Source organism: Siniperca chuatsi, linkage group LG2 (genome assembly GCF_020085105.1).
Source record: "Siniperca chuatsi isolate FFG_IHB_CAS linkage group LG2, ASM2008510v1, whole genome shotgun sequence".
Lineage (NCBI taxonomy): Eukaryota > Metazoa > Chordata > Actinopteri > Centrarchiformes > Sinipercidae > Siniperca > Siniperca chuatsi.
In genome coordinates this window covers 29,662,903-29,689,437 of record NC_058043.1, presented here as the reverse complement: position 1 = coordinate 29,689,437, position 26,535 = coordinate 29,662,903, and the positions used below count along the sequence as shown (strand labels likewise).

Below are 26,535 nucleotides of genomic sequence, written 5' to 3'. Positions count from 1 at the left end.
CCTTGAAATTGTATTTAAGTACACTTCTTGAGTAAATGTACTTAGTCACTCTCCACCACTGCTCACAAGAAAGCCATTGTGACCATATGTCTGTTTGGTTATAACAGTCTGCATATCCTCTGTCTCACATCTTCTACCACACACAGTCAGTTTCTTATAAATGAGGATAAACCACAACCACACACCATTGAATTCTGAGTTTACAGTTACAATTCAATCTTGGGATGAAGGATTATCACATTCAGTTTATTAGATCTTCATTTCAATTTAACAAAACAGGCAATGATGTAGTTGCCAATTTATTTCATAATTTTAATTCCAATTTGAATGATAAACCACTTGATTGCTTACAACACCCTCACCCACCAAACATGTCATTTAGCTTAACACCAAGTCACTGTGCAGAGGTAGTAGTTAATAGATCATGATTAATGATTGTTGCAAGCAGTAATTTTAATATTTTAAGGTTAGTAAAGCCAACGTGCCACCATGTTTTTGTTTTTTTTACAGCTTTGTAATTACAGTCTTCTTAGCAGCAGTATGTTTCCGCAGCATGAACATCCTGCATAAGGCAAAGCTGGTCCTCTTGAAACCTTGAAACCTACACTCTGTCACTTTGGAGCCCTGCTATTACTCTACTTCTCTCTACCCACTTTCACCTTTCAGTATTCCTAACTCCTTGGTTCCCTTCTCCTTTTACTTTTTTTCCTCTTGTTCAGACCTCAACAGTAACAGAGCTCCCGGTGACCCGGACTCCAAACCAACCGTCCCAGAACTTGGTGTCTTGTCCTCCATGTTCAAAGGAGATGAAACGCATTCCGGAGCCGTAGTCAGAAAATGTATGGCTGACCTGGAGTTCAAACATAGAGAGAAAACCACAGTGATGTGTATAGTCGGGTGTGTGTGGATGAGACTGTCCTCCCCAGAAGAACGACAGCATCATTTAAAAAAGTGCCCCAAAACAACATGTTTACATTCCAATATTAGTAATAAGCCCTCTATCGGCCATAGTAATTATGATGGGAGCAAAAGAGGAAGTCAGGTGACGTTGTCAGAGAGAGACAAAGTCCACGTAGGGAGGAGGGTATGGAGGTCGGGGTGGATGGATGGGTAAAAAAAACATTGGACAGAGGTCGTTCTCTAATGTTTAAAGGAAAACATAGGTCTAGTATCACAAGTGAGTGATCTGATATAACCATAGCTGTGTATTCATTTTGTATAACCACTGGAATAAAGGAGTTATCTATAAAGAAATAATCTAGTCTGGAAAAGGAGTGGACAACAAAAAAAAAGAAAAAGAAAATTGCCTAGCCCAGCATTTCCCAATTTAGGGTCAAGACCCAAAATGGGTCACGGATCCGTTTTTATTGGGTTGCCAATTGGCAGAGTAAAATGCATACCATAGGGCCTATTTGCTCAAACAGTGACAGGGGCTTATATTTACCTCAACTGCAGAAGGAAACATGCCTTTATTTGAAGCAGGCTTGCATTAGAGGCAGGCATTTGTTTCTAATTCCCTCTGTTTGATAAATGTAATAAGTCACATTGTGGCAGGTAGTGCAGAACTAGAGACAGAAAGCAATGCAACATCAAACATTCAATGACATTCAACACGTGACAAGAACTTTAAAACAGAGTTACAAAATACAGCCACCTCACTAATGGTTAAAACTATAAACCAGCACAAATATGACAATTAAGCTACCAACATAAACCACCGTGTTCCAAACAGACACATAACTAACAAAAAGTAACATTTGCATGTTGGAGCATAAAACAGCTAACTTAAGCTACTCAGTCCAGCAATAAGGAGATGCATGATGGTACACTACAATATTTTTAATACAGAGCCTTGCTTTAATCCGCTACCGTTTTTCCTCTTAAGTTTCTGCATTACACTACTAATACATACTCAACACTTCCTGTATCCATTTCAAATTAAAAGCCCTCTAGCGTTTCAGTGGACAGTACAAGTTTGTTATGAGGTGGTGAGAAACTTAACATTACACTGTGATTATTGCTGTGACATACTTTTTTAATGAAATAAATACAGTTGATATACATTTTAAACTCATAGTTAGCCAATGGGTTCAAAAATCTCCAAGGGTCCACATAACCATTTTTGTTGCATAAACAGTGAGAAGGCCTTTGCCATACCAGAAGATATTCTAGACCTATCAAGCAAAGGATCAATAGCACAGTTCAGATCTCCGGAAAAAAATTAGCTGGTGTGTATTCAGATTAAGTTTTAATGACAAAACATTATTTGCCAAGTGGACACCAATTAGGAGTATAAACATTTACCAAGCCGACCTGTTTCTGAAAAACAGATCTGGAAACTATAATGAAACCGCTATTAGGGTCATTGATTACATCAGATGGTGTAAACTGTATTGTGATTAGCAATGTTGTAGTCAAGTCTATCTAAACCGAGACCAAGTCATGACCAAGACCAGAGTGTATCGAGACCGAGACAAGCCCAAGACTTGAGGGGTTGAAACTAAGTCAAGATCATGACCAAGGCAGGGTGAGACTGAGTCAAGACCAAGACCAAGCAAAAACGTAACTTAGGAACAACAATTTGTCACCACATGCCCTGTCCCCTCAATTTCTCACAATGTTAACACTGCATTAGCTAGCGTTGCATCTCTCAATGTATGTTCACAATTAGGTAGCTTGCGCACCTAGCTACGTGGCAAATAGCTGGCAAGCAACTGAAACTAAGGACCTGCGTTTATTTGTCAAAATGTGTAGCCACACCCGGCAAGTAAAAGGTGATCAGCGTCTAATTGGGGGTCGGCTTTTAATTGAAGTTTTACAGTAGGTTGCTAATATGTATAGATAATATTCGCTAAATCTCTTTGGGTGAAGAGAAGAGTTTTGGTGCAGAGGCAGATTGCTAACATTAGTTAGCTAGCTTATCTAGTGTCACTTACACTTAGCTTACGTTTCTTTATGCTTTGTGCAGATAAAAGTTTGACATGGTCCCAGCTGCAGCTAAGTAAGCGTTGCGTTGCAGAATTTACTGTGTGTTTTCCTTTGAACACTGTTTTTCAGATGAACTCTTTGTGGTTTGGGTATCCAATTTTTATTACAGAAGATTTGGCTGACATCTCCTCCCAGACAGCCACAGCTTCTTCTCCTGTCCTCCACATTCACTTTCTTGGATAGCGTGTGAAGCGGGGCGGGGAGGGGTGACAGTCGTTAACACTAACAGAAATTTAAAATTAGAAATGAGTCAAGTTATTGGTTGCATCTGAAGCAGGAAGTTTTACATCCAATCACAGTAATGATGTTAATAAATAAATCAGACAATGTAGGGGCAATTTAGTGATATCCCCACAGTTGTGGTCTTGACTGGTCTTGAAATAAAATCTCGAGTCCTCTTTGTCTGAGACCGAGACAAGACCGAGTAAAAATGTGGTCGATTCTGAGACACCTTAAAAAATTGGTCTTGAGACTGGTCTTGAGACAAAGACCGATCTCAAGTACTACAACACTGGTGATTAGCATTGCCACACCCCTGGACCTGCTATTAAATTTGAAGTGAAAAATGTGACTAATCCGTATTTTACCGAGTCTATTATGATCTTCCAATCTTAAGTGTGTTTCTTGTAGAAGTAGTATATCCGTTTTTATTGTTTTAGATGAGAGAAAACTTTAGCTCTTTTTACAGGACCATGAAGCCCCTTCACATTCCAAGATGTAAACCTCATATGATGGCCTCCATCAACGTAGTGTCGGATCACAGAAGTCCAGGCCTGTGCTGATGAATGAATCTGGCTTACTTTTCCAACACTCTGTCAATAACTCAGATGAACAAAAACTGGAGACACTCAAAATAAGTCACTGGAGAAGATCAGAGGTCAATGCAATAGAGTTTATTCTTTCACAAGAGATAAACCCGAGCACCCGATGCACCTGCGATTGTGAATGTTCATTGCATGGTCTCGTTCACTACTCACTGTGGCGAAATGGTCCTGTGCAGCCATCGATACGTGTCAAGGATTCCAAGACGAGCGCAGGCATTGGTCAAGCAGTGCATTGTCTTGTATCAGTTGGTCTAACTTAACTTAGTCTCTGTCTCTTAATCTTCCATCGCTTGTTATTGCGTTGCTTCATCTCCTTCATCCTGGCTTTTCACAACTCTCTGATTTTTTTCTTCGGGTAGACCAAACATCCTGAATAGAAAATCCTGTAGTGTTAGATCGGCCAGAATACAGGGATCTTCAATGTCTACTACTGTTTCTGCATTGTAGGTGTGATTTGTGTCTGCTGTACTGGTGGAAGGCTGTGGCTGTGGATCCTCAATAGGTTGGGGGCTCCTTGACTCGGTGCTCCTGGACTTGGAGTCATCCATCCTGCATCTGGTGGTCCTGGAGTTGTTTGTCCAATCATATCCCTGGCCTTCTGCCATGATTATCTTCGACCTTTAGAGCTGTTGGGATTGTTAGGGTGACTTTAAAAGGGGCCTCTGCACCTTGGTTGGTCCCACTTTCTCTTGAACACTTTGATGTATACCCACTCTCCTGGGTATGCAGTTGGTCTGGAATAGCAGCCTCCCTTTTCTTTGTGGCACCTTTCACCTGCTGGAATATAACTATGTATATGAGTTAAATGCTGCACATAACTCATTAGTTCTCTCTCTAATTGCTCAAGTGGAGGTCCTTCGTATGGGCCTCTAAGATATGGCACTGGTCTCCCTGTGCACATTTCATGCAGTGTTAGGTGTGTTAGTCTGTTAGTCTGTGATTGACATCAGTGCCAGAGGTAAAGCCTCTATCCAATAGCTCATCATTACTGTCTTCCATTATCTTGGCTACTTTTGCTTTCAGGGTATTAGCTCGTTCAACTGTTCTAGGCTATTCTAAAGGCTTCTGCTACAAAGTGTGGTCCATTGTCTGAGCTGATGGTGTCCGGCATACCATATCGTGGAAAAAAACTTCTCTACACGAGAACTTGGCTGCTGATCTGTCACACTGGTCACACTGTTGGGGTCGCCTCAACCCATCTGCTGAATCTATCAACCACAACCACAATGTATGTCATTTTCACTATTTGCTGGGTCATGTCGATATAATCGATCAATAAGTGTCGAAACGGGCCGTCTGGCGCGGGGATGTGTTCAAAAAGTGCTGAAAAACCTTTCCTCATGTTATACTGTGTACACAATTCACATTCATGCAATGTGCTCTCAACTGTAGCTGCCAAAAATGGCGACTGCCAGACTGCTTGGAGTCACTTGAGGACTTCCCCCGGGCACAATGGTCAGAACCATGCGCATTCCCAATAGCAAACCGCTTCAAAGAAATAGGCAACACAAAGTGACCATGACAACTTCTCCACAATCCTTTTTGGCGGCCATCCTGTGTGACCTTAATAGCCCCCCTTTTCACCCATACCGACTTCTCATAAGGATCAGCACTATCTTGTGCTTGTATGAGGGAAGACAACGTTGTTAGAGGTTCACAGTCCTCTGCTACCAACAGTGGGCCCACACTAGTGCCTACTGCTGCTCGTTTTGCAGCCTCATCTGCTAAATTATTCCCTTTGACTATTAAAGTGTCTGTTTTTTGACGTGCTGGACACTTGATAATGGCGTCCACTGCTGGGAGGTGTATTGCATCTAACAGTGCATAGACTGCTTCTCCGTGCATAACTGGTGTGCTGTCAGCCCTTAGGAAGCCTCTCTGCTTCCAGATGTTTCCATTAACGTGGCACACGTCATAAGCGAACTCTGAGTCTGTATATACATTGAGAAGCTTTACCTGTGCTAGTTTACATGCGGCTGTTAAAGCTTTGATTTCTGCAAGCTGTGCAGAACATGGTTGAGCAACCTTGGTTGCCTGAATTTCTGTGTAGATGTTATCTTTATTTAATTGCACAATGGCATAACCTGCATGGTTGCCTGTAGCATCTCTCTAAAGCAGGAACCATTTACAAACAGCATGAAATCTGCTGTGATTGGCTGATTATGCGTGTCCTTACTGTCATGTGCCAAGCAGGGAACTCAAGGGGGTGAACCCAAAATGCAGAGGGAGGAAGAGGGAGAAAAATGCAGTTCAGTGATTTAATTAGAGTCAATATACAAAGGCTTACAGGGATTGTCAGGCAAGCAAACATCAAAACCAGGAAAGGCAGTCCATATGAGGCAAACAAATCCAATAGGAAGCAGGCAGAAAATCCAAAGCCCATAAAACAGGCAGATAGTCTAAAAACCGAGGCCGTAAATCCAAAACACAAGAAACAAGCACAAGGAAAACGACTGCAACGCAAGGCACATGAACCAAGATGAACTGACAAAGAAACAAAGGAAGCACACAGACTAAATACACAGGTGAGGGCAGGATAACTAGAAACAGGTGACACTAATTAGGGTGGAGCAAACAATCAAAACTGGAGGGAAAAGCAAACAAAGACAGGAAGTAAAACTTCACAAGACACAATGCAGCACACTTACAAAATAAAAACAGGAAACAACAAAACCCAAGACCCAAAACCGTGACACTTACATGCTCGCATAAAGTTATTTGTTTCTTGAACACTGTCATGTGGAGCTCCATCCAGAGACAAACCTGACTCAATGTTGTCTAACTTAGTGTTGTAGTAGGCCAATGGCTGTTTACCTGCTCGTGTGTCTTGCATCAGTACTGCACTGGCGTAACCTGACCGTTCTGCATATAAGTGAAATGGCTTGGTGTAGTCTGGGGTTACCAAGTGCTGGAGCAGTTTGCAAGTCTTCTTTCAGTGCCTCAAAGGCTTCTTCTGCCTCCTCTGTCCACTGCAATTGAGCTGAGTTGTTTGTCTGCCCTGCTGCCCGTATCAGGGCTCGCAAAGGTGCTGCTTTAAGGGCATAGTCATAAACCCACAGAAGACTGAATCTGAACTGATGAACTGGAGTGGGGGAGGCTCCTGTATCAACCATGAAAGAATGTTCTTGATGTTGTATTGTCACTGTTATAGTGGGCTCATCTTGTGGGTGTGATGAGATAACCGGTGCAATCAGCCCCCCTCAGGCTCCTCTGGGCTCCCCTATTGCCATGGATTTGTTGGGCAATATCTCCGGTGGTGACCTGGCTGGTCACATCCCCAACATACGTTATCTCTGGCTTGAGTTTGGTTTAGCTGTGGGTTGGACTGAGAGCGCCTAAGTTGCTGTGCATGTTGACCTCTCCATCCTCCCCGGTGAGGCGGACCACCTTTTTGTCCTCTAGGGCGATAATTACCACCTGCACCACCAGGCTGATTGATATGGACATGGATTAGTGGCAGCAATGCAGTGGCTGAGTCAACAGGTGCTGTCTATTCTGGTCCTTGTGGGGCCTGTTTCAGGGCCAGAGCCTGTGGTTGAGTGGACATCTGAGGTGTCACTATTGGTTGCGCCTGGGCTTGATCTGCTACCACCACTGAGTCTTGGCCTTGTCCTTCTTTTGTTTGGTTAGCTTATTTAGCTGCAGATGGGTCAGTGTGTTGGCTAAATGTTTGCTTGCTTCTTCCTCCCTCTGTTTCGCTATTCTCCAGTTCTCCACATGGTGCGCTATATGTTCAGAGAACAGAGGCCACTCCATCTTCACGAGTCCCACAACGTCATCCAGACGTTTCTGCACTTCAGGTGGCATGGCTTTTTCCACCATCACTTTAAACAAGCTTTTTGTGGTGTTGTTAATGTTTCAGGCACTTCCTGTTTCATCTCTCCATCTCTACTGAAAGGCATGCAGAAGCTTGGATGGGCACTCACTGTCCTTCAGTGTTTCTCCATCCAACTTAGAGAGATCCATTTTTTCCAGATATTGCTTGTTATATTGCTAGTTGTGCTGCTTGGAAGATTTCTTCAGTCGTATGTTTTACTGTTGCTTCCATGACTCTCCTGCCTCTTCTCAACTGCATGCATGCTGTTTATTTCATTTCTCTTAGCTGATGTAGTTGTTCGTTCATGACATCCATCAGTTTTGTTTTAACAATGTTCAGCCGTCCTTGTCTCTCTTCAGCAGCGGTATCTTCAGTTATCATGATGCTGTCTAGCTGCACCTTCATTCTCTTTTGACAGCCTGTTGATGCTTCACTATCTTCTTCCAAGATTTTATTCCATTCAGCAGCAAGTTTTTCCTTTTCCTTACTTGTTAATTTCTATTTAATTTTCATGTGTAGTTCCTTGCTATGTGCTTTTCCACTTTTCTCCTTTGACTTCATTCTTCATTCTGTCACTGCCTGGTGAGTTGCCTCTTCCAGCTATCAGTTGATACTGCTTCCTGTGTCTTCACCCGAAGTCACTCATGACTTTACAGTGCTGGTTAGGCACAGTCTGTCTGTTGATGGGTGTACTCCCCCTTGGAACGCTCCTCCTCCTCATTGGATGTGCCTCCCACTGTGTGTACACTTAACTCATCGTTCTCCTCCTCTGACTTCTGCTTCACTGCACTTCTCTTCATTCTTTCTTCTGTTTGCAATTTCTCGACTTGCACTCCTTCCTTTGTCACTTACTTGTTTGTTTAATGTCACTGTGAACTTTCCTGTAGCTCACCTTCTATCTCATGTTCCTCACCTTCATCTCCTAACCCTACCATTGGAAATTGTCCTACTTTGATCAATTTTTTACTAGGGCACTATGGTGGTGGCCTTGATTGGCCACAGTGGGGCAGTGGAGTGTTGTTCTTGTTCTTTTAACTCTTTCTTTTCTTTCTCCTGCACTCTCATCAGTGCCTGCATCTGTGGTGTGTGTGTGTATGTATCTGCGTGCTGCCTGTCTAAACCACCCTAACACTTCTCTCTCCCTAGCACGCTTGCTTGTGTCTTTTGCTTTATAATGTTTTATGTTGGCTTTTCACTTCATCGCAGCAGGCTCCTTCAAAGTTGCCTCCTTTTGGCCATCGGAGCTTTCCTGATGTTTGTTTATGCCACTTTTTCATGCAGAGTTGAATCTGCTTTTTATGATCTGGGTGTTGTCTTATTACCAATGCCATTGGTGCAGCCGAACGACCTCCCGTTGCCATTTTTGCCCCCATATAGCCCTGTCTTGCACAGCTAGCTAATGATCTAGGAATTTCGGGTTCTTCATCTGCCTGTCGGGTCTTTATAAACACAAGTATCTTACCAGCAGTAAAACCTGATTTATATTTCTTTGCTCTAGTGGAATCAAACTCTAGCCTCTCTGTCCCATTGTCTGCCAGGGTTTTAACAATGCAATCCAATTTACCAGTTTCGTCCTGCTATCCCAAACCCTGCTGGCAGACCAAATACTGGACTCAATGGGATTGTAGCTACTGCGCTAGGAACGTTACACAGCAGCTCCAGCACTCATGGCAATGCTGTTGCAGTCCATAAACTACATATTGTTTCCTTCCATGGTACGTCAGGAAACTCCTCCTGTACTAGTGACAAATTATTCTGTTTTTTTATGACTAATCCCCCAACATTCATGACAAACTCACAAATCTTGACAATTACACAAGCTTTAACACGATACACCACTATTTTAACACACACACTCTGTCTATACTGTGAGCACACACCCACACTGCTCTTTATCTACAGTGGTGTGAAAAAGTGTTTGCCCCCTTCCTGATTTCTTATTTTTTTGCATGTTTGTCACACTTCAAGAGTTTGCACTCATCTTTGCAGAATTATTGTAATTCAGCATTCAGTTTTTGAGCATGAACTGCCTTTTTAAGGTCATGCCACAGCATCTCAATAGGATTCAGGTCAGGACTTTGACTAGGCCACTGCAAAGTCTTTCTTTTGTTGTTCTTCAGCCATTCAGAGGTGGACTTGCTGGTGTGTTTTGGATCATTGTCCTGCTGCAGAACCCAAGTTCGCTTCAGCTTGAGGTGACGAACAGATGGCCGGACATTCTGCTTCAGGAGTTTTTGGTAGACAGCAGAATTCATGGTTCCATTTATCACAGCAAGTCTTCCAGGTCCTGAAGCAGCAAAACAGCTCCAGATTATCACACTACCACCACCATATGTTACTGTTGGTATGATGTTCTTTTTCTGAAATGCGGTGTTACTTTTACGGCAGATGTAATGGGACACACACCTTCCAAAAAGTTCAGCTTTTGTCTCGTCAGTCCACAGAGTATTTTCCCAAAAGTCTTGGGGATCATCAAGATGTTTTCTGGCAAAGATTTCGTCTTGGAACTCTGCCATGCAGGCCATTTTTGCCCAGTCTCTTTCTTCTGGAGTCATGAACACTGACCTTAACAGAGGCAAGTGAGGCCTGCAGTTCTTTGGATGTTGTTGTGGGGTCTTTTGTGACTTCTTGGATGAGTTGTCGCAGCGCTCTTGGGGTAATTTTGATTGGTCGGCCACTCCTGGGAAGGTTCACCACTGTTCCATGTTTTTGCCATTTATGGATAATGGCTCTCACTGTGGTTTGATGGAGTCCTAAAGCTTTAGAAATGGCTTTATAACCTTTTCCAGACTGATAGATCTCAATTACTTTCTTTCTCATTTGTTCCTGGATTTCTTTGGATCTCGGCATGATGTCTAGCTTTTGGTCTACTTCACTTTGTCAGGCAGGTCCTATTTAAGTGATTTCTTGATTGAGAACAGGTATGGCAGTAATCAGGCCTGGGTGTGGCTAGAGAAATTGAACTCAAGTGTGATAAACCACAGTTAAGTTATGTTTTAACAGGTGGGGAAATCACTTCACACTTTCACACAGGGCCATGTAGGTTTGGATTTTGTTTTCCCTTAATAATAACAACCTTCATTTTAAAACTGCATTTTGTGTTTACTTGTGTTATCTTTGACTAATATTTAAATTTGTTTGATGATCTGAAACATTTAAGTGTGACAAACATGCAAAAAAATAAGAAATCAGGAAGGGGGCAAATACTTTTTCACACAGGTGCAGGTGTTTCTATTTGCTTCACCACTGACAGCTCTGCACTGAAGCTTGCACAGACAACCAAGTCATTCCTCCAGCAGACACACAACAAGCAATAAGCCAGCATCTATGCATACATTCAGCAATAAGTCATCCATTCTTTCCGCTCCATGGTGCATACTTTTACATATTAAACATAAATTTGCATTAAACTCTTACCTCGCCAATGATTTTAGTTCATACACAGTGTTGTTTTAGTGAGTGTTTTCAAAGTTTTAACATCGTAGAAAAGGTTTCAGTCGTAGTCATCTGGACACTGTTTTCAGAATCAAGACGTTTCGGCTCCCATCCGGAAGTCATTCTCAATTGTGAAAAAATTGGACGGGAACTGGAAATTTAAGCTAATCTGAGTTACATAAGCCCTGCCCTCAGGAGGGAATCTGCCTGAGTATCTGTTAATAGCTAGTTTCACCTGAAACTGACCTAATAGTTTCAAGATGGCCCAGTGATCAGTAATCTGGACTATTGTTCTCTGGCTCCATCTACCTCATCACTGTTAAGTGCCTGATTAGCATGTGACCAAGGTGATAATACACTCTGATAGACTTTGGGCAGATTAAATCTCAGACCACCATTTCTGTTCAAAGAGGGGTTCTCTTTCTTCACAAAAATGGCTTCCTTGACACCCCGTTCAAACCAACTCTTCTCTCTACTAAGAATCTTCACCTCGCTGTCTTCAAATGTGTGGTTTGTAGCTTTTAAATGCAAATGCACGGCGCTCTGTAATCCTGAGTTAGCGTGTCGTCTGTGCTGATAAAGTCTTTTGTGAAGTGGCTGTTTGGTTTCGCCTATGTACCGTTCTTTGCAGTTTTCCTCACTGCATTGAATTGAGTAAACTACATTGCTCTGTTTTTGTGTGGGTAACTTGTCCTTAGGGTGAACGAGTTTCTGTCTTAAAGTGTTGCCTGGTTTAAAGAAGACAGGAACATCGTGCTGTCTAAAGATCCTTTGTAGTTTTTCAGACAGTCCAGATACATAAGGAATGGAGACACCGTTCCTTCTCGGTTCAGTTACACTTTTGTCCTGTTTTTTGGCTCTTTTAACTTTGTTGATAGCCCAAGTAGGATAACCACAGGCTGAGAGTGCATTCTGGACATGCCTTTCCTCTTTCTTCTTACCCTCTGAGCCTGTGGGCACTTCTTTGGCTCTGTGTTGTAATGTCCGGATTACACCCAGCTTGTGCTGTAGTGGATGATGTGAGTCAAAGAGCAGGTATTGATCCGTATGTGTTGGTTTCCTGTACACTTCTATCTGGAGCTTTCCGTCCTCTCCTCTGAGAGTAGAACAATCAAGAAAGGCCAAGCGGTTCTCTTTTTGCATCCTCACGCGTGAACTTGATGTTGGGGTCCACCGTATTAATATGCTCTGAGAACGCTTCCAAGTCTTGTTTCTTGATTTTCACAAAGGTGTCATCCACGTAACGGTACCAATGACTTGGTGGTGTGCCCGGAAACGCGAGATAATGCCTTCTTCTCAAACTGTTCCATGTACAGGTTGGCCACAATGGGAGAGACCGGAGAGCCCATAGCACAGCCGTGGATCTGTCTGTAGAAGTGTCCCTGGAATTGGAAGTAGGTTGTGTTGAGACAGATGTCTAATAGTTTACATATGTGTTCAGGTGTAAGCTTGGTCCTTTGCTGCAAGGTGGAGTCCTCCTGCAGTCTTCTCATCACCGCTGTCACTGCTTCTGAGGTTGGGATGCAAGTGAACAAGGACACTACATCATAAGAAACCATAATGTCATCTGGGTCCAACTGGAGATGTTTCACTTTGTCCACAAATTTCTGTGTGTTTTCCACATGATGTACTGTGTTCCCCACCAACAGAGCCAAGATTGTAATCAAATGTTTGGCTATGTTGTATGTGATGGAATCTGTGCTGCACACGATGGGTCTGAGTGGAACATTCTCTTTGTGAATTTTGGGAAGGCCATAGATGCAGGGAATGGCCTCCCCAGGGTATAGTCTGTAGTACAGAGGCCTGTCTATCACCTCCTCCTTCTCAAGCTTCTGTAGACAGTCTATAACCTTCTTCTTGTAGCCATTGGTTGGATCTCTTTTAAGTTTTTGATATGTGGTTGTGTCTTGTCTGTGATGTAGTCCACTGTAGGGATGTGGTTGGATGTAACTGAAAAGTTGAGCCCTTTGGAGAGCACATCTTTTTCTGCCTGTGTCAGGATGCGGTCTGATAAGTTTTTGATCCAATTGTTTCTGTTGACACATGTCTCCCTTTGTTCAGTCCCTGATCTCCTGTTGTGCTGGTCCTTTCCTAGATTCCTCTTATTCAAAAGGATGTTAAATTTCTTAATTTGCCGCTCCTTGCTCTTCCTATGTTGTGCACCCTGTGCTACCTGTGTAACGTCCATCACTCTCTTGAGGATTTCTTCTGGGACAATGCTTGTTAACTTCTTCTGCAAAAATTCTATTCTGTTCTTCAAATTGTCTATTCTTAAGTTGTTTTCCCTGATCCTTTCACTAAGCATCTGGGTCAGGTTTCTTCTCCAAATCTTCTCTGCTCTGTGTCCTTTTACTGGTGGTTTAATCTGTAGGCTCTTGGGAATAATCTTGCTCTGCCTGCATCTTAGATTAAAACGGAGATGGTTCCTGTGGTCTGCTAATTTCCTGGCTGTGTTTTCGAGTTCCCGAACCAGATCCACGGTTTTCTGCCCAAAATTCTTCAAAATAAGACGGTGTAGTCCCTCATTCGTCCAGGAGTGTTCTATCGTAGAAAAGGTTTCAGTCGTAGTCATCTGGACACTGTTTTCAGAATCAAGACGTTTCGGCTCCCATCCGGAAGTCATTCTCAATTGTGAAAAAATTGGACAGGAACTGGAAATTTAAGCTAATCTGAATTACATAAACCCTGCCCTCAGGAGGGAATCTGCCTGAGTATCTGTTAATAGCTAGTTTCACCTGAAACTGACCTAATAGTTTCAAGATGGCCCAGTGATCAGTAATCAGGCCTATTGTTCTCTGGCTGCATCTACTTCATCACTGTTAAGTGCCTGATTAGCATGTGATAGGCGTGACCAAGGTGATAATACACTCTGATAGACTTTGGGCAGATTAAATCTCAGACCACCATTTCTGTTCAAAGAGGGGTTCTCTTTCTTCACAAAAATGGCTTCCTTGACACCCCGTTCAAACCAACTCTTCTCTCTACTAAGAATCTTCACCTCGCTGTCTTCAAATGTGTGGTTTGTAGCTTTTAAATGCAAATGCACGGCGCTCTGTAATCCTGAGTTAGCGTGTCGTCTGTGCTGATAAAGTCTTTTGTGAAGTGGCTGTTTGGTTTCGCCTATGTACCGTTCTTTGCAGTTTTCCTCACTGCACTGAATGGAGTAGACAACATTGCTCTGTTTTTGTGTGGGTAACTTGTCCTTAGGACCCTAAGGACAAGTTACCCACTAATCAGTGCTAATCAGGCACTTAACAGTGATGAAGTAGATGCAGCCAGAGAACAATAGTCCTGATTACTGATCACTGGGCCATCTTGAAACTATTAGGTCAGTTTCAGGTGAAACTAGCTATTAACAGATACTCAGGCAGATTCCCTCCTGAGGGCAGGGCTTATGTAACTCAGATTAGCTTAAATTTCCAGTTCCCATCCAGTTTTTTCACAATTGAGAATGACTTCCGGATGGGGTCCGAAACGTCTTGATTCTGAAAACAGTGTCCAGATGACTACGACTGAAACCTTTTCTACGATAGAACACTCCTGGACGAATGAGGGACTACACCGTCTTATTTTGAAAAAGTTTTAACAGTTTTTTCATGCTTCTTATTTATGTCTCCAATAATTTTAACTAGGTTCTTTTAGAGAAGAGACATTCTGATTGGACTCCTGCACTCAGACACACTCAGAATTTGCAGAAAGAAGACTCTGCCTACCTCTGATTTTTTGTGGCCAAATCCATAACACATAGTTCATTTAATGAAATTATCCACGACATTAGCCATATTAAAAGACATATGGGGCCCATAAATTGAAACGGTGTGAGGGCACAAGCTGCATGTGAGAACACACAATGAAAAATAAGTCTAGTCTATTCGTAAAACTCAAAAGACTAAGCTGGCATGGTAATTCCCCAAAACATTCCCCCCGTCCCCATATGAGAATAAGAAAAAACATTTAACCCCCCAAAAATAGATCTTCTTCCCCAATTGAGGACGATCACAGGCATTACAAAACAAAAAAACTTCCAAAGTGTTCCCTATACAACTACATTTTCTACAAATTCTAGAAACTAATTCATTTTTTTCTAGATTTCATTTCCTTTTATACCTATCTTTTAAAGCAGGTCGTACATGGCAGAATTATAAATGTAGCTTAAAAACACTGCAAAAGTCTACAGAAGGCCAGTAGATACAAAGTGTAGTTGTGTTGAGCTTCGAGGCTTCACTGTCTTTTTCCCCAGTTTTATTTCAAGCTGTACACAATGTTGAATAATGAGTTTTCTCAAGCGTACAGCAAAGATAAACAGGTAGACTTTAAGTAGAAATCGAGAGCCACACTCAAGCACCTGCTTACTCCATGTTCAAGCCGGAAGTCCAATGATTCCCTAACCTTAACCAGGTGCTTATTACTGTAACCATGAGAACGGAGCCCCCTAACATTGTAGTAATTTGAACCCAAACCACGATGTTTCTCTAACCTTAACTAAGGCTGCGTTCAGACCAACTTTAGCCCTGCATGAAAAACACAGCCCGCAGAGGGCTCTGGCAAAACAACGTGGGGTTATCTGGCAAAAAAGTTGAACCTGTCAAAGCTTTGCTGAAATGCAACATCACCTCTGTGACCGTAATTTGTTTGCTGTAGAGTCACTCTGCCTGTCCTGCATGTCCCTGTACTTTCTGTGTACCTGTTTCCACGAGCAGTCGTCATAGTCAGGGTCGAGGGTCACCGGCTCAGGTTTGAAGTCCTGTATGACCTCGTGATTCTCATCCAGCAGACACAAGGTTATTTGGTAGGAGCAGCCACAATCCGCCCTCCCACAGTACCTGCAGGATGAGCCACCCATTATTCAGTAACACTAGTCACTTACGGAAAGTGCGCACATACATGTCAGTCCACCTCTGTCTTACCAGTCTTCCACTGTGATGGCAGGCTGAGCATCCAACTGCTCACAAGAGTAACCCTCAGCTAACAAGTCGATCACCTGTCTCTTCAGACACAGCCTACAACACACAGTTTTTCAGAAACCAGCATGATTTTGCATGGGATTGATGAAAACAGTCAACTCACTTTGACATGAAAATGAAATATATTAAGTACTAAATAGATGAGAAATAATGAAACATACTGAGATATATGTAATATTCAAATTAAAGATAATAAAGGATGTCTTTAACATAGGAAAAACCACAAAATATGAATGTATTAAGCATAGTTTCCCCAATATTTTGATGTCTCTAATAAATTATAGGTTGTTGAATTGGTGTGATAAAATGTATTTTCCATTCATAATCTCTCCAGAAATTGGATGCAGTAGTTGTAGGTGTTGTTCTATATATCTCTCCCCATTGTTGATTAGTTAAGCATATTCCTCGATATTCTTCCCATCTTTTCTTAGCTTGTACATCTTCATCTTGCCCCTGTTCTAAAATTTTATATTTGCTTTTAGTTATAAAGCATTATTATAATCATTTGAATTTGAGCATCATAATAATAGTTTTGGAGATTGGGAAAATGTAATCCACTTTTTAATTCATCCAACTTCAAGCCTTAATTTGAAAATTTGAACTAATAGGCATATGTAATGTCTGAAATAATAATAACTGTAGTAATCTCTGCATTCCTATTGTATTTATACGGTCTAATAATGATAATGGAACCATTTCCATCTGTTAAACTCTTTAATTTGTGTTTCTAGGGTTTTATAGTTCCATTTATAAAAGTGATCCCAGTTTTTCTGGATTATAGTTTGCAACTAATTGTCAGAGAGCCAACACAGACACCACCAGCTCCACCCACTGCAATCAACAGATCTCACTCACCTGAGTACTGATCACACACCTGCCATTAATCACCAACCCCACACTATAAAGTCACACTCCCCCGGTTCACTCACTGTCTGGTCTCAAACCTAATATGAGATTCTACCCAACCGCAGTATCACCTGAAGAATCCCCTAGGACTTTGGACTCCACTCTACCGTCGTGTGTGTTTTCAACTCTTGGCTCTCCTGTTTCCCGTCTCCTCCAGTGGACTGAACTACCTACTCTCTATCAGATAAGACTCATAGACTTTCCTATCTCCAACCCTTCGTCTCCTCAGTCATTGCTTTACCCAGTACTCTGTCTTGCCTTTCAAATAAATCCCTCGTCATTGTACTAACTGTGTCTACCTGCTGACAGAAAACCAGACTTTTAAAACCATCTAGAGATGGAGCGCTCCACTCCCCCGACGGATACTCCATACGAACGGTTGGTCAGCGCCCTTCGTGCGGCTCTGTCTCCGGATCCTCATCCACAATCTGCCTCTGCCAGTCCCATGGCCCTTCCTCCCAGCTATTCGGGTGAGGCGGTAGGATGTAGCGGTTTCCTGCTTCAAGTTTCTCTATACATCGAGATGCACTCTCAAAAATTCACCACCGAACGAGCTAAAGTGGCATTTCTCATTTCCCTCCTCTCCGGAAGAGCGTTGCTCTGGGCTCAAACTCTTTGGACCTCACAATCCCCCATGATTAACTCTTTTCCCAGCTTGTCTTCCCATTTCCAGGAAGTGTTCGGTCTTGCCACCGGGGACCTGGCTGTCTCCGACCAGCTCTTCCGCTTACGTCAGGGAAATTCTTCGGCGAGTGACTACACTCTACAGTTCCGCACGCTAGCGACTGCTAGCGGATGGAATGAGGCTGCACTGATGACAGCTTATCGCCAAGGTTTGAATTCCCAGCTCCGTAAAAAATTGGTCATCTACGAAAACAGCTTTGGACTTGAGAACTTCATGCAGAAAACTGTGAAAATCGCTCAGTTACTTACCGCATGCCAGCCGGAAGAAACCGCTCATTCACCGCTCTCACCCGAAGCCTACTGGAGGTACTGGAGGAACCCACCGTAGACCTCACCCTGGGACGCCCATGGCTCGCTCAACACTCTCCGGAAGTCAGATGGGAGTCCAGCCTGCCTTTGACAATGTGTCTCCTCCGTTCCCAAACCTCTGGTCAGTCACTCCCCTGTCCAGATCTCGACATCCCATCTGACTATGTGGCGTTCCAGGATGTCTTCAGTAAACTGGCAGCCACCCTCTTACCACCACATCGGCCATGGGACCGTGCCATTGACCTGCTGCCTGGGGCTACACCGCCTAAAGGACGTGTGTATCCTCTGTTCATCCCGGAGCACAAGGCTATGGAGGATTACATCGAGGAGGCTCTCCGCCAGAACTTCATTCGACCTTCCACCTCACCCGCGGCCTCAAGCTTCTTCTTCGTGGGTAAGAAGGACGGTGGCTTGCGGCCCTGCATCGACTACCGGACCCTCAACAGCCAAACTGTCAAGCTCCCCTATCCTCTTCCTCTGGTCCCTGCTGCCCTCGAGGAACTCCGTGGGGCTCGCATCTTCACCAAGTTGGATCTGCGGAGTGCCTACAATCTCGTTCGAATCCGGGAGGGGGACAAATGGAAGACGGCGTTCATCACCCCTGCGGGCCACTACGAATACCTGGTGATGCCGTACGGACTGTCCAATGCTCCAGCCGCCTTCCAGGGCTTCATGAACGAGGTGTTCCAGGAGTATCTCCATCGCTTCGTGATCGTCTACATTGATGATATCCTCATCTACTCCCGGAACTTGGCTGAACATCTCCACCACGTCACGCAGGTTCTCCAACAGCTCAGGAAACATCAACTCTACCTGAAACGTGAGAAGTGCGAGTTCCATTGCCGCACGGTCCAGTTCCTCGGGTACATCGTCAGCGCAGAGGGCATTCATATGGACCAGGGGAAGATCCAAGCCATCCAGAACTGGCCACTTCCTCAAACCGTAAAGGAATTCCAACGTTTCCTAGGGTTTGCAAACTTCTATCGCAGATTCATTAAGAGCTTCAGTTTCATGTCCTCTCCTCTCACCTCCCTGCTCCGTCGTAAACCCAAGTCACTGTCCTGGAACCCCGAAGCTCGAGCCGCATTCAAAGAGTTAAAGAGGGCCTTCTGCACTGCTCCTGTGCTCACCCATCCAAACCCAGATCTCCCCTTCGTGGTGGAAGTGGACGCCTCCACTACCGGCGCGGGAGCGGTGCTATCCCAACGCCACGGAGAGCCTCCTCAACTCCAACCTTGTGCCTTCTTCTCAAAGAAGCTGTCCCCGGCGGAGCAGAATTATGACATCGGCAACCGGGAGCTGCTGGCGATCAAGTTGGCACTGGAAGAGTGGAGGCATTGGCTGGAGGGAGCTAATCACCCGTTCGCTGTCATCACCGACCATAAGAACCTGGAATACCTCCGTACCGCCAAAAGACTGAACCTGCGCCAAGCCCACTGGTCTCTCTTCTTCACCCGTTTCCACTTCACCATCACCTATAGACCCGGAGACAAGAACGTAAAAGCGGATTGTAGAAAAGGTTTCAGTCGTAGTCATCTGGACACTGTTTTCAGAATCAAGACGTTTCGGCTCCCATCCGGAAGTCATTCTCAATTGAGAATGACTTCCGGATGAGAACCCATCCTCCCTCCAGCCATACTTGTCAGCCCTATCCAGTGGGACCTGAACGACCAAATACAGGCCGCTACAGTTTCGGAACTCGCTCCGCCGGGAGGCCCAGAGGGTAAGGTCTACGTTCCTACCAACCTGCGTAAGGACCTTCTGGGCTCAGCGCATGCTTCCCCAGGCTCTGGACACCCAGGCAGCCAGCGTACTCTCTCGCTCCTCCAGGCTCATTACTGGTGGCCCAGTATGGTCCGGTATCTCTCCCAATCTGTGGAAGAATGCTCAGTCTGCGCCATCTCCCGCACGCCACGTCAACTTCCGGCTGGCAAACTGGTACCCCTTCCTATACCACGTAGACCCTGGTCCCCCGTCGGAGTTGATTTCGTCACAGACTTACCCAAATCAGACGGTTTCACCTGCATACTCGTCGCGGTGGACCGTTTCTCCAAGGCCTGCAGGCTCATTCCCTTGCAGGGTCTGCCTACCGCTCTAGAAACCGCAGAGGCCCTTTTCCAACATGTATTCCACAACTTTGGTATCCCGGAAGAAATCGTCTCCGACCGTGGACCACAGTTCACCTCACGTGTGTGGAAGGCCTTCTTCAAACTCCTCCAAGTAGCAGTCAAGCTCTCCTCCGGTTATCACCCTCAGACCAACAGCCAGACTGAGCGGAAGATACAGGAGATAGGGAGATATCTTCGGACCTACTGTCACAACAACCAAACCAGCTGGAACCGCTTCCTTCCGTGGGCCGAGTACGCACAGAACTCTCTAAAACACAACACCACGGGTCTCACCCCGTTCCAGTGCGTACTCGGCTACCAACCCCCGTTGTTCCCCTGGACTGAGGAACCATCTGAAGTCCCAGCCATTGACCACTGGTTTCAAGCGAGCGAGTGTAGGACTCAGCCCATATCCACCTGCAGCATGCTGTACGGAGACACAAGCAATTTGCAGATGCCCGACGATCCCCTACCCCGGGCTATCATCCAGGGGATCGCGTCTGGCTTTCCACTCGGGATCTGCGTCTCAGTCAGCCCTGCCGTAAGCTGAGTCCCCGCTACATAGGTCCCTTCCCCATCGAGAGGCAGATTAATGACGTCACCTACCGACTCCAGCTCCCCCCGAGGTACCGCATTCACCCTTCATTTCATGTCTCACTTCTAAAACCTGTGTCTCCATCTTCCACAGAACCCGAGGAGCTACCCCTAACTCCTCCTCCAGATGTGATCGAGGAACCGAAGATTCTAGGCGATGGGGCAGCCGACTCGAGTACCTGGTAGACTGGGAAGGATACGGGCCCGAAGAAAGATCTTGGGTTCCGCGAGACGACATCCTCGACCTGGCGCTACTGACGGACTTTCACAGGGCTCATCCAGATCGTCCTGCACCCAGAGGCCGAGGCCGACCCCGTCGCCGTCAGCGGGCGTCAGGAGCCGCCCCTGGAGGAGGGGGTACTGTCAGAGAGCCAACACAGACACCACCAGCTCCACCCACTGCAATCAACAGATCTCACTCACCTGAGTACTGATCACACACCTGCCATTAATCACCAACCCCACACTATAAAGTCACACTCCCCCGGTTCACTCACTGTCTGGTCTCAAACCTAATATGAGATTCTACCCGACCGCAGTATCACCTAAGGATCCCCTAGGACTTCGGACTCCACTCTACCGTCGTGTGTGTTTTCAACTCCTGGCTCTCCTGTTTCCCGTCTCCTCCAGTGGACTGAACTACCTACTCTCTATCAGATAAGACTCATAGACTTTCCTAGCTCCAGCCCTTCGTCTCCTCAGTCATTGCTTTACCCAGTACTTTGTCTTGCTTTTCAAATAAATCCCTCCTCATTGTACTAACCTCCATGTCCCGTGTCTACCTGCTGACACTAATTCATTTTTTTCTAGATTTCATTTCCATTTATACCTATCTTTTAAAGCAGATCGTACATGGCAAAATTATAAATGTAGCTTAAAAACACTGTACAAAAGTCTACAGAAGGCCAGTAGATACAAAATGTAGCTGTGTTGAGCAGATAAATATAGTCAAATGACTACACATACAGTAATAAACACTCACTCAAATGAGGTTGCAAAGTATTTGGTTACTCCGTCGTTGCAGAAGTCGTAGCCACAGTCTCCCGGCATGTCCTCCACCTTCCATTGACTCCCACCGTTCTCTGTCAGCTCCCAGAATTCCAGCTGCTCTGAGAGGGAAATGCACAGTCTCAGGCTGCCAATTGCAGGATTATGTATTTTCTACAGCGTACACTATCAAGGTTTTACTGAGTCAAGTTCAGTTTCAGGAGCAGGTTAGTTAAGTTTGACCAGCAACAAAAGGGGCTCAAGACCAGAAATAATCCAGTCCCATTTTTCTCCAAATGTAAAAGTTAGACTTGAGGATTGAGTGTCAAAGTTGATTCTTGACCTCGGAAATGGTACTTTGACAAAACAATCTTAACACAAGGTCCATTTACTGGCTCTTTTCGGAACATCAACCACATCTCAAGGGGCTACTGATGAAGACCGTGAGATACAATTTTTTTTAATAAATAGTTGATATTATGATATATAATATATTTTGAGAACTATAACTCACTCTCTTGCCATGAGTTAGGTATCTGTCTGTTGATTATAGGGTAGAGCCAGGAGCTATTTACTGAGCTTTACAGGTGCTGGTAGGCAGATATTGTTTCCTTTGAACAGACCCAATCGAGCTTTGTTTCCCTTTGTTTCCAGTCTTTATACTCAGCTAAGCTAACGGTCTCCTGGTAGTAGCCTCATACAGTATTTACCATACAAATATGAAAGTGGTAGCAATCTTCTCATCTTACTCTAAGCATAGTTCCCAAAATGTCAGACTTTTCCTTTAAGAATTAGCATAGATTTAGCTCTGTGTGCGGCTCTGTGTGGTTAATACAGTAAGCTACAATCAATCAAATCAATAAACAGTGAGTGATATTTAGATCATGGTTGAACTATTTCCAGTCTGACAGTCTTGGATGCAGCCTTGCAGGCATGTGCTCAGATTAGGAGATGGATGTTGGGCTATTTTAAATATTTTTTTCCATCTTTTGGCACAGACACTGCAATTTTAAGGCTACTGAACCCTTCAGATCTTTACCAAAACTATAGCCCCATTTGGGTCTCATCCATTGCATGCTCTTTATCAGAGGCAGGCAAGTTAATCGTACATTTTCCAAAACAACCAGTTAGTTTTCATTGTTTTTACCTTTGTCGCCTGTCAAAGTTTGTACCAAGTACCAATGAGTGTTTTCTGCCCTCCAGCCTCATGGGGCCTTAATGAGCACATTACAGCTTGGAACACCACAATGAGGCGAAGAAGATGCAGTACTAGATATCTTACTTGGATATGGGAGCCATCTAGGACTGTCTCCCATGCAATGGATGAGAGTCCCAATCGGGTCTACCAAAACGTAACATTTTGCTTAATGTGGTCATATTAGTCTCATTTTAAGGTTCATAATTTTATTTTGGGGTTGTACCAAAATAGGTTTACATTTTTTTAAAACATCATTTTTTCTCATACTGCACATTGCTGCAGTACCTCTTTTTACCTTGTGTCTTTGTTGGAAGTTGCACATGCGCAGTACCTAGGAAAGGACTACTAGCCAATCAACTATGGCTTTGGTTCAGCTGTACATGTTCGAGCCCGAGTCTGATACCGAAACACAGGCAGAACAACCCGAACCAACTTCACAATCTGCATTATGACGTGTGTTACATAGTGACGTAGATACATTACAGAAGTAAAGGCTGTTGAACTGTTTTCAGGCAGTTCAGGAGCAGTGTTTTCTGTGGGAGAGGGTAACTCCTTTTGGGTTAGACTTTGGGCTTTTTCACTTTGCAAACTGATTACATGCACAAAAAAGATATATAATTCAATAAAGGACAGGGAAAAAGCCAAAAAGCATAATATGACCACTTTAACACTGCAAAGGCACACCTGCAGCTTGTTGATGTTAATTAAGATTAAGATTTAAATTGCACAGTTATAAATCACGTCTTGTGATGAACTGAAGTTACTTGGGGAGAAAAATGAAGGTATGAACACACCAGCTCTGTTATAGCAAGCAACATAACTTTTGGCTAACATTCTGATAATGAACATGCGGCCATTTTTTAAATATATTTTGCATACAGTAGTTACATTTATTTCTGACTTGGGGTGGACTTGGCAAACCCCAGAGTAGATCCACCCCTGATCCAGTAACATAATTGCAGATTGTCCATGAAGAAAATGACGTCTTACCTTCCCCACTGGGATTCTTCAACAGGTTTCTGGCCATGATTACAGCTTATACAGAGAAGAAAGGGCCTGCACAAGAGAAACAGGAAATAGCAACTTAGATCAATAATGGTCTCAGCTGCAGTTTTTATCAGGCTGTCCGGATCCCATCCACCCCCCACACATCAGGCATTGGTTAATTCTAGTGTATTTGCATCCTCTCCAGAAGAATGCTGCCATATCTTCTTATTAATGTCTCGAACACACAAGGATAGGCAAACAATTGACTGCTTTAGACTGACTGAAATGTTTGTCATAGAATTTAAAATAAATTGCTGTGCATATGAACAATGTTTGGCCACACAATACTGGCAGACACAGTATTGAGTTCAGCTGGGTTGAAGCTCAAATGAGAGTGGACCCAGAGGGGCCAGGTCATCTCCACAGATTCCAAACCCAAACACTAATACCATCTGCTAACTCAAAACACAACAGATGGGAGCCACCCTCTTTACATGCTAATAGGAGGTATCACAGAGGATCAACCAGTTATCAAACACACATCAGTCAGCATGACAACCTGGCATGACATGTTGCCATAGAAACCAGTGGTTCAAGGGGAAGGTTTGGGACTGTTTTGAGGTGTTAGACCCTAAAATATAATTTACTTACTTTACTAGACCCTAAAATATAATTTACTTCTAATTATGCTACTTAGGGAGTGACTTATAGGAGTGACTATAGTGACTGTGGTAGAAAATGTGACATTACATATGGAGATATGAATGGTTTCCACCTTATCATTGTTAGGTAACGCGACGAGCCTCAAGGGCCTTCACTTGAAGCCAGCTCTATGTGGGTGGATGCTCATTGTCTGGTAGTCATGATTCACTTCAATTAAATATTATTTATATAGCGCCAATTCATAACAGAAGTTATCTCATTGCACTTTTCATATAGAGCAGGTCTAGACCATACTCTTTATAATATTATTTACAGAGACCCAACAATTCCCACCCTGAGCAAGCAATTGGCGTCAGAGGCAAGGAGGGGGGGGCATACAGTTGCACAATGCAAATTCATGCATAGAGATTTAAAATAATGGTAATGATAGCAATAATAATGATAACAACAATAACAATAATAATATGGTCTGTGCCCATGTGTGCTCTCTGTACTAAAGGCTTCTCTGACATCAGATTTGTTTTGAAATAAACCATATATGCAAGCCAGGACAACTTGGGTTGTTTTTATCATCTATTGATCAAAGTGAAGATTGGACAGACATACAAGTTCTCATCATCAGTAATGTTTTGGATACTTTTTATAACCACTATTACCTCACGTGTAGTGTACATACCAGATTATTTTGGGAGGGTTTCATCAATTTTGTGTCTGTGTCCCATAGAAATAGCAGTTTTGGCGACGTGTCCATGGAGGTATACTTTATCTACAGATTTCCATGCAATAAACACTACTTAGTTGCATATTAGTTGCTGCATTTCAAGGCTCACTGAGGTTCCAAACACAAACGTCTGAGTCATCTGCCCCTACAGACTCAGTCATAGGCATAAAAGATGCATGCTCTTGCTCTATTGTAAATGACACACTCTGCTCTGTCTAAATGCATAAGACAGCAAATGGGTTACTCACAGCCAGGGGAAGGCAAGTACATTCGTCTGTTTCGTCTGTTTCTTTCTCTGACTGACACTTGAGCTCCTCTGCAGGGTAGCGCCCTCGTGACAGTGTGGCTTTTATAGCCAGGGAGCGCACACACACACACAAACACAAACGAAGTGAGAGAGAGAGAGAGAGAGAGAGAGAGGGAGAGAGAGAGAGAGAGAGGAGGGAGAGGAGGAGGTGATACACAAAACACCCAATCTGCTGGTTGGGAGGGAGCATCCATCCATCGAAACTCAGCAGAACCACACATGCACACACAGAATTAACAAAAGGAACACTAATACAAAAGAATCTTCTACACCCGGTCAGAGCTACTAACGTTAGGCTGAAATCTGATAGCACTGCCAGGTAACAAACTGTAACTGTAACAAACCTAACCCTAACCCTAATGTATGTGCTAAACCTCATAAAAAAACCTGTTGTAAAAAAAAAATCCTGTGAAATCCACAGTAATTTACTTTGTTTGTGCTCAGTGAATTACTGTATACCCTTTCACAATAAGATACTGTGTATTCAATCGAAAATCACAGTAATCAGGGAAATACACTGCGCATGTGTCTGCGTTTTTGTGTACCTGGCAGAAGCGTCGCTAGAAACTTCGTCTCAAACCATCATAAATTGATATTTTATTGAGTTTTTAAGCCAAGTTTTCTACGCTACACTGCTTTCCTGGCCACTGCTTTACCTATATGTTTTAACTTGGAAAAAGTTTTCGGTCATCGAACGTGTGGATCTTAAGTGATTTTAAGCTGGCTGCAACTCGACGTGGTTTACCGGACTGCCTCCACTGCTGCTAGCTTAGCTAGGTTTGTTTTTAGCCCGGCGGCTTGGCTAGCCGGTCGCTTTTACCAAGGATTTTAAGCTTGTAGCACTTTTATGGACTTAACTGTGGACTTTAAGCTTCAAAGCACTCTCATGGACTAAATGAGCCTGATGGCTGAGTGTGGATCGTGTCGCGTTACCGTCTCAAAGCTGAGGAAAAGTATCGCCTATCTGAAAGCCGAGATCAGAGAAAAAGACAAGCTCATCCTGGAGTTCTCCACTGTCACCTCGGTCCAGGCAAAACACCTGG

The 26,535-nt window shown here is 43.9% G+C and overlaps 2 protein-coding genes across 4 annotated transcripts in view; one reads left to right on the top strand and one right to left on the bottom strand.

Moving 5' to 3' along the window:
• The window catches only part of LOC122888591 (small vasohibin binding protein), a 58,756-nt gene that overhangs the window by 4,720 nt on the left and 27,501 nt on the right, over positions 1 to 26,535 (top strand). Inside the window, exon 4 of one of the 3 annotated variants that reach the window (XR_006380733.1) lies at positions 20,724 to 21,391. The exons of 1 other annotated variant lie outside the window; for it this stretch is intronic. The gene's annotated coding sequence lies outside the window, so the exon portion shown is untranslated. Of the gene's footprint in view, positions 1 to 719; positions 858 to 20,723; positions 21,392 to 26,535 lie in introns of those variants that run through there. One more of the 3 variants, XR_006380735.1, reaches the window with a different exon arrangement.
• On the bottom strand, positions 226 to 26,137 carry fbxo2 (F-box protein 2). Its single transcript, XM_044223172.1, has 6 exons — positions 25,434 to 26,137; positions 23,805 to 23,870; positions 21,612 to 21,738; positions 15,972 to 16,064; positions 15,749 to 15,887; positions 226 to 850 (listed from the first exon to the last, which is right to left on the bottom strand). Exons 2-6 carry the CDS (start codon positions 23,839 to 23,841, stop codon positions 716 to 718), a joined length of 531 nt encoding a protein of 176 aa, XP_044079107.1. The 5' UTR covers positions 23,842 to 23,870; positions 25,434 to 26,137; the 3' UTR covers positions 226 to 715.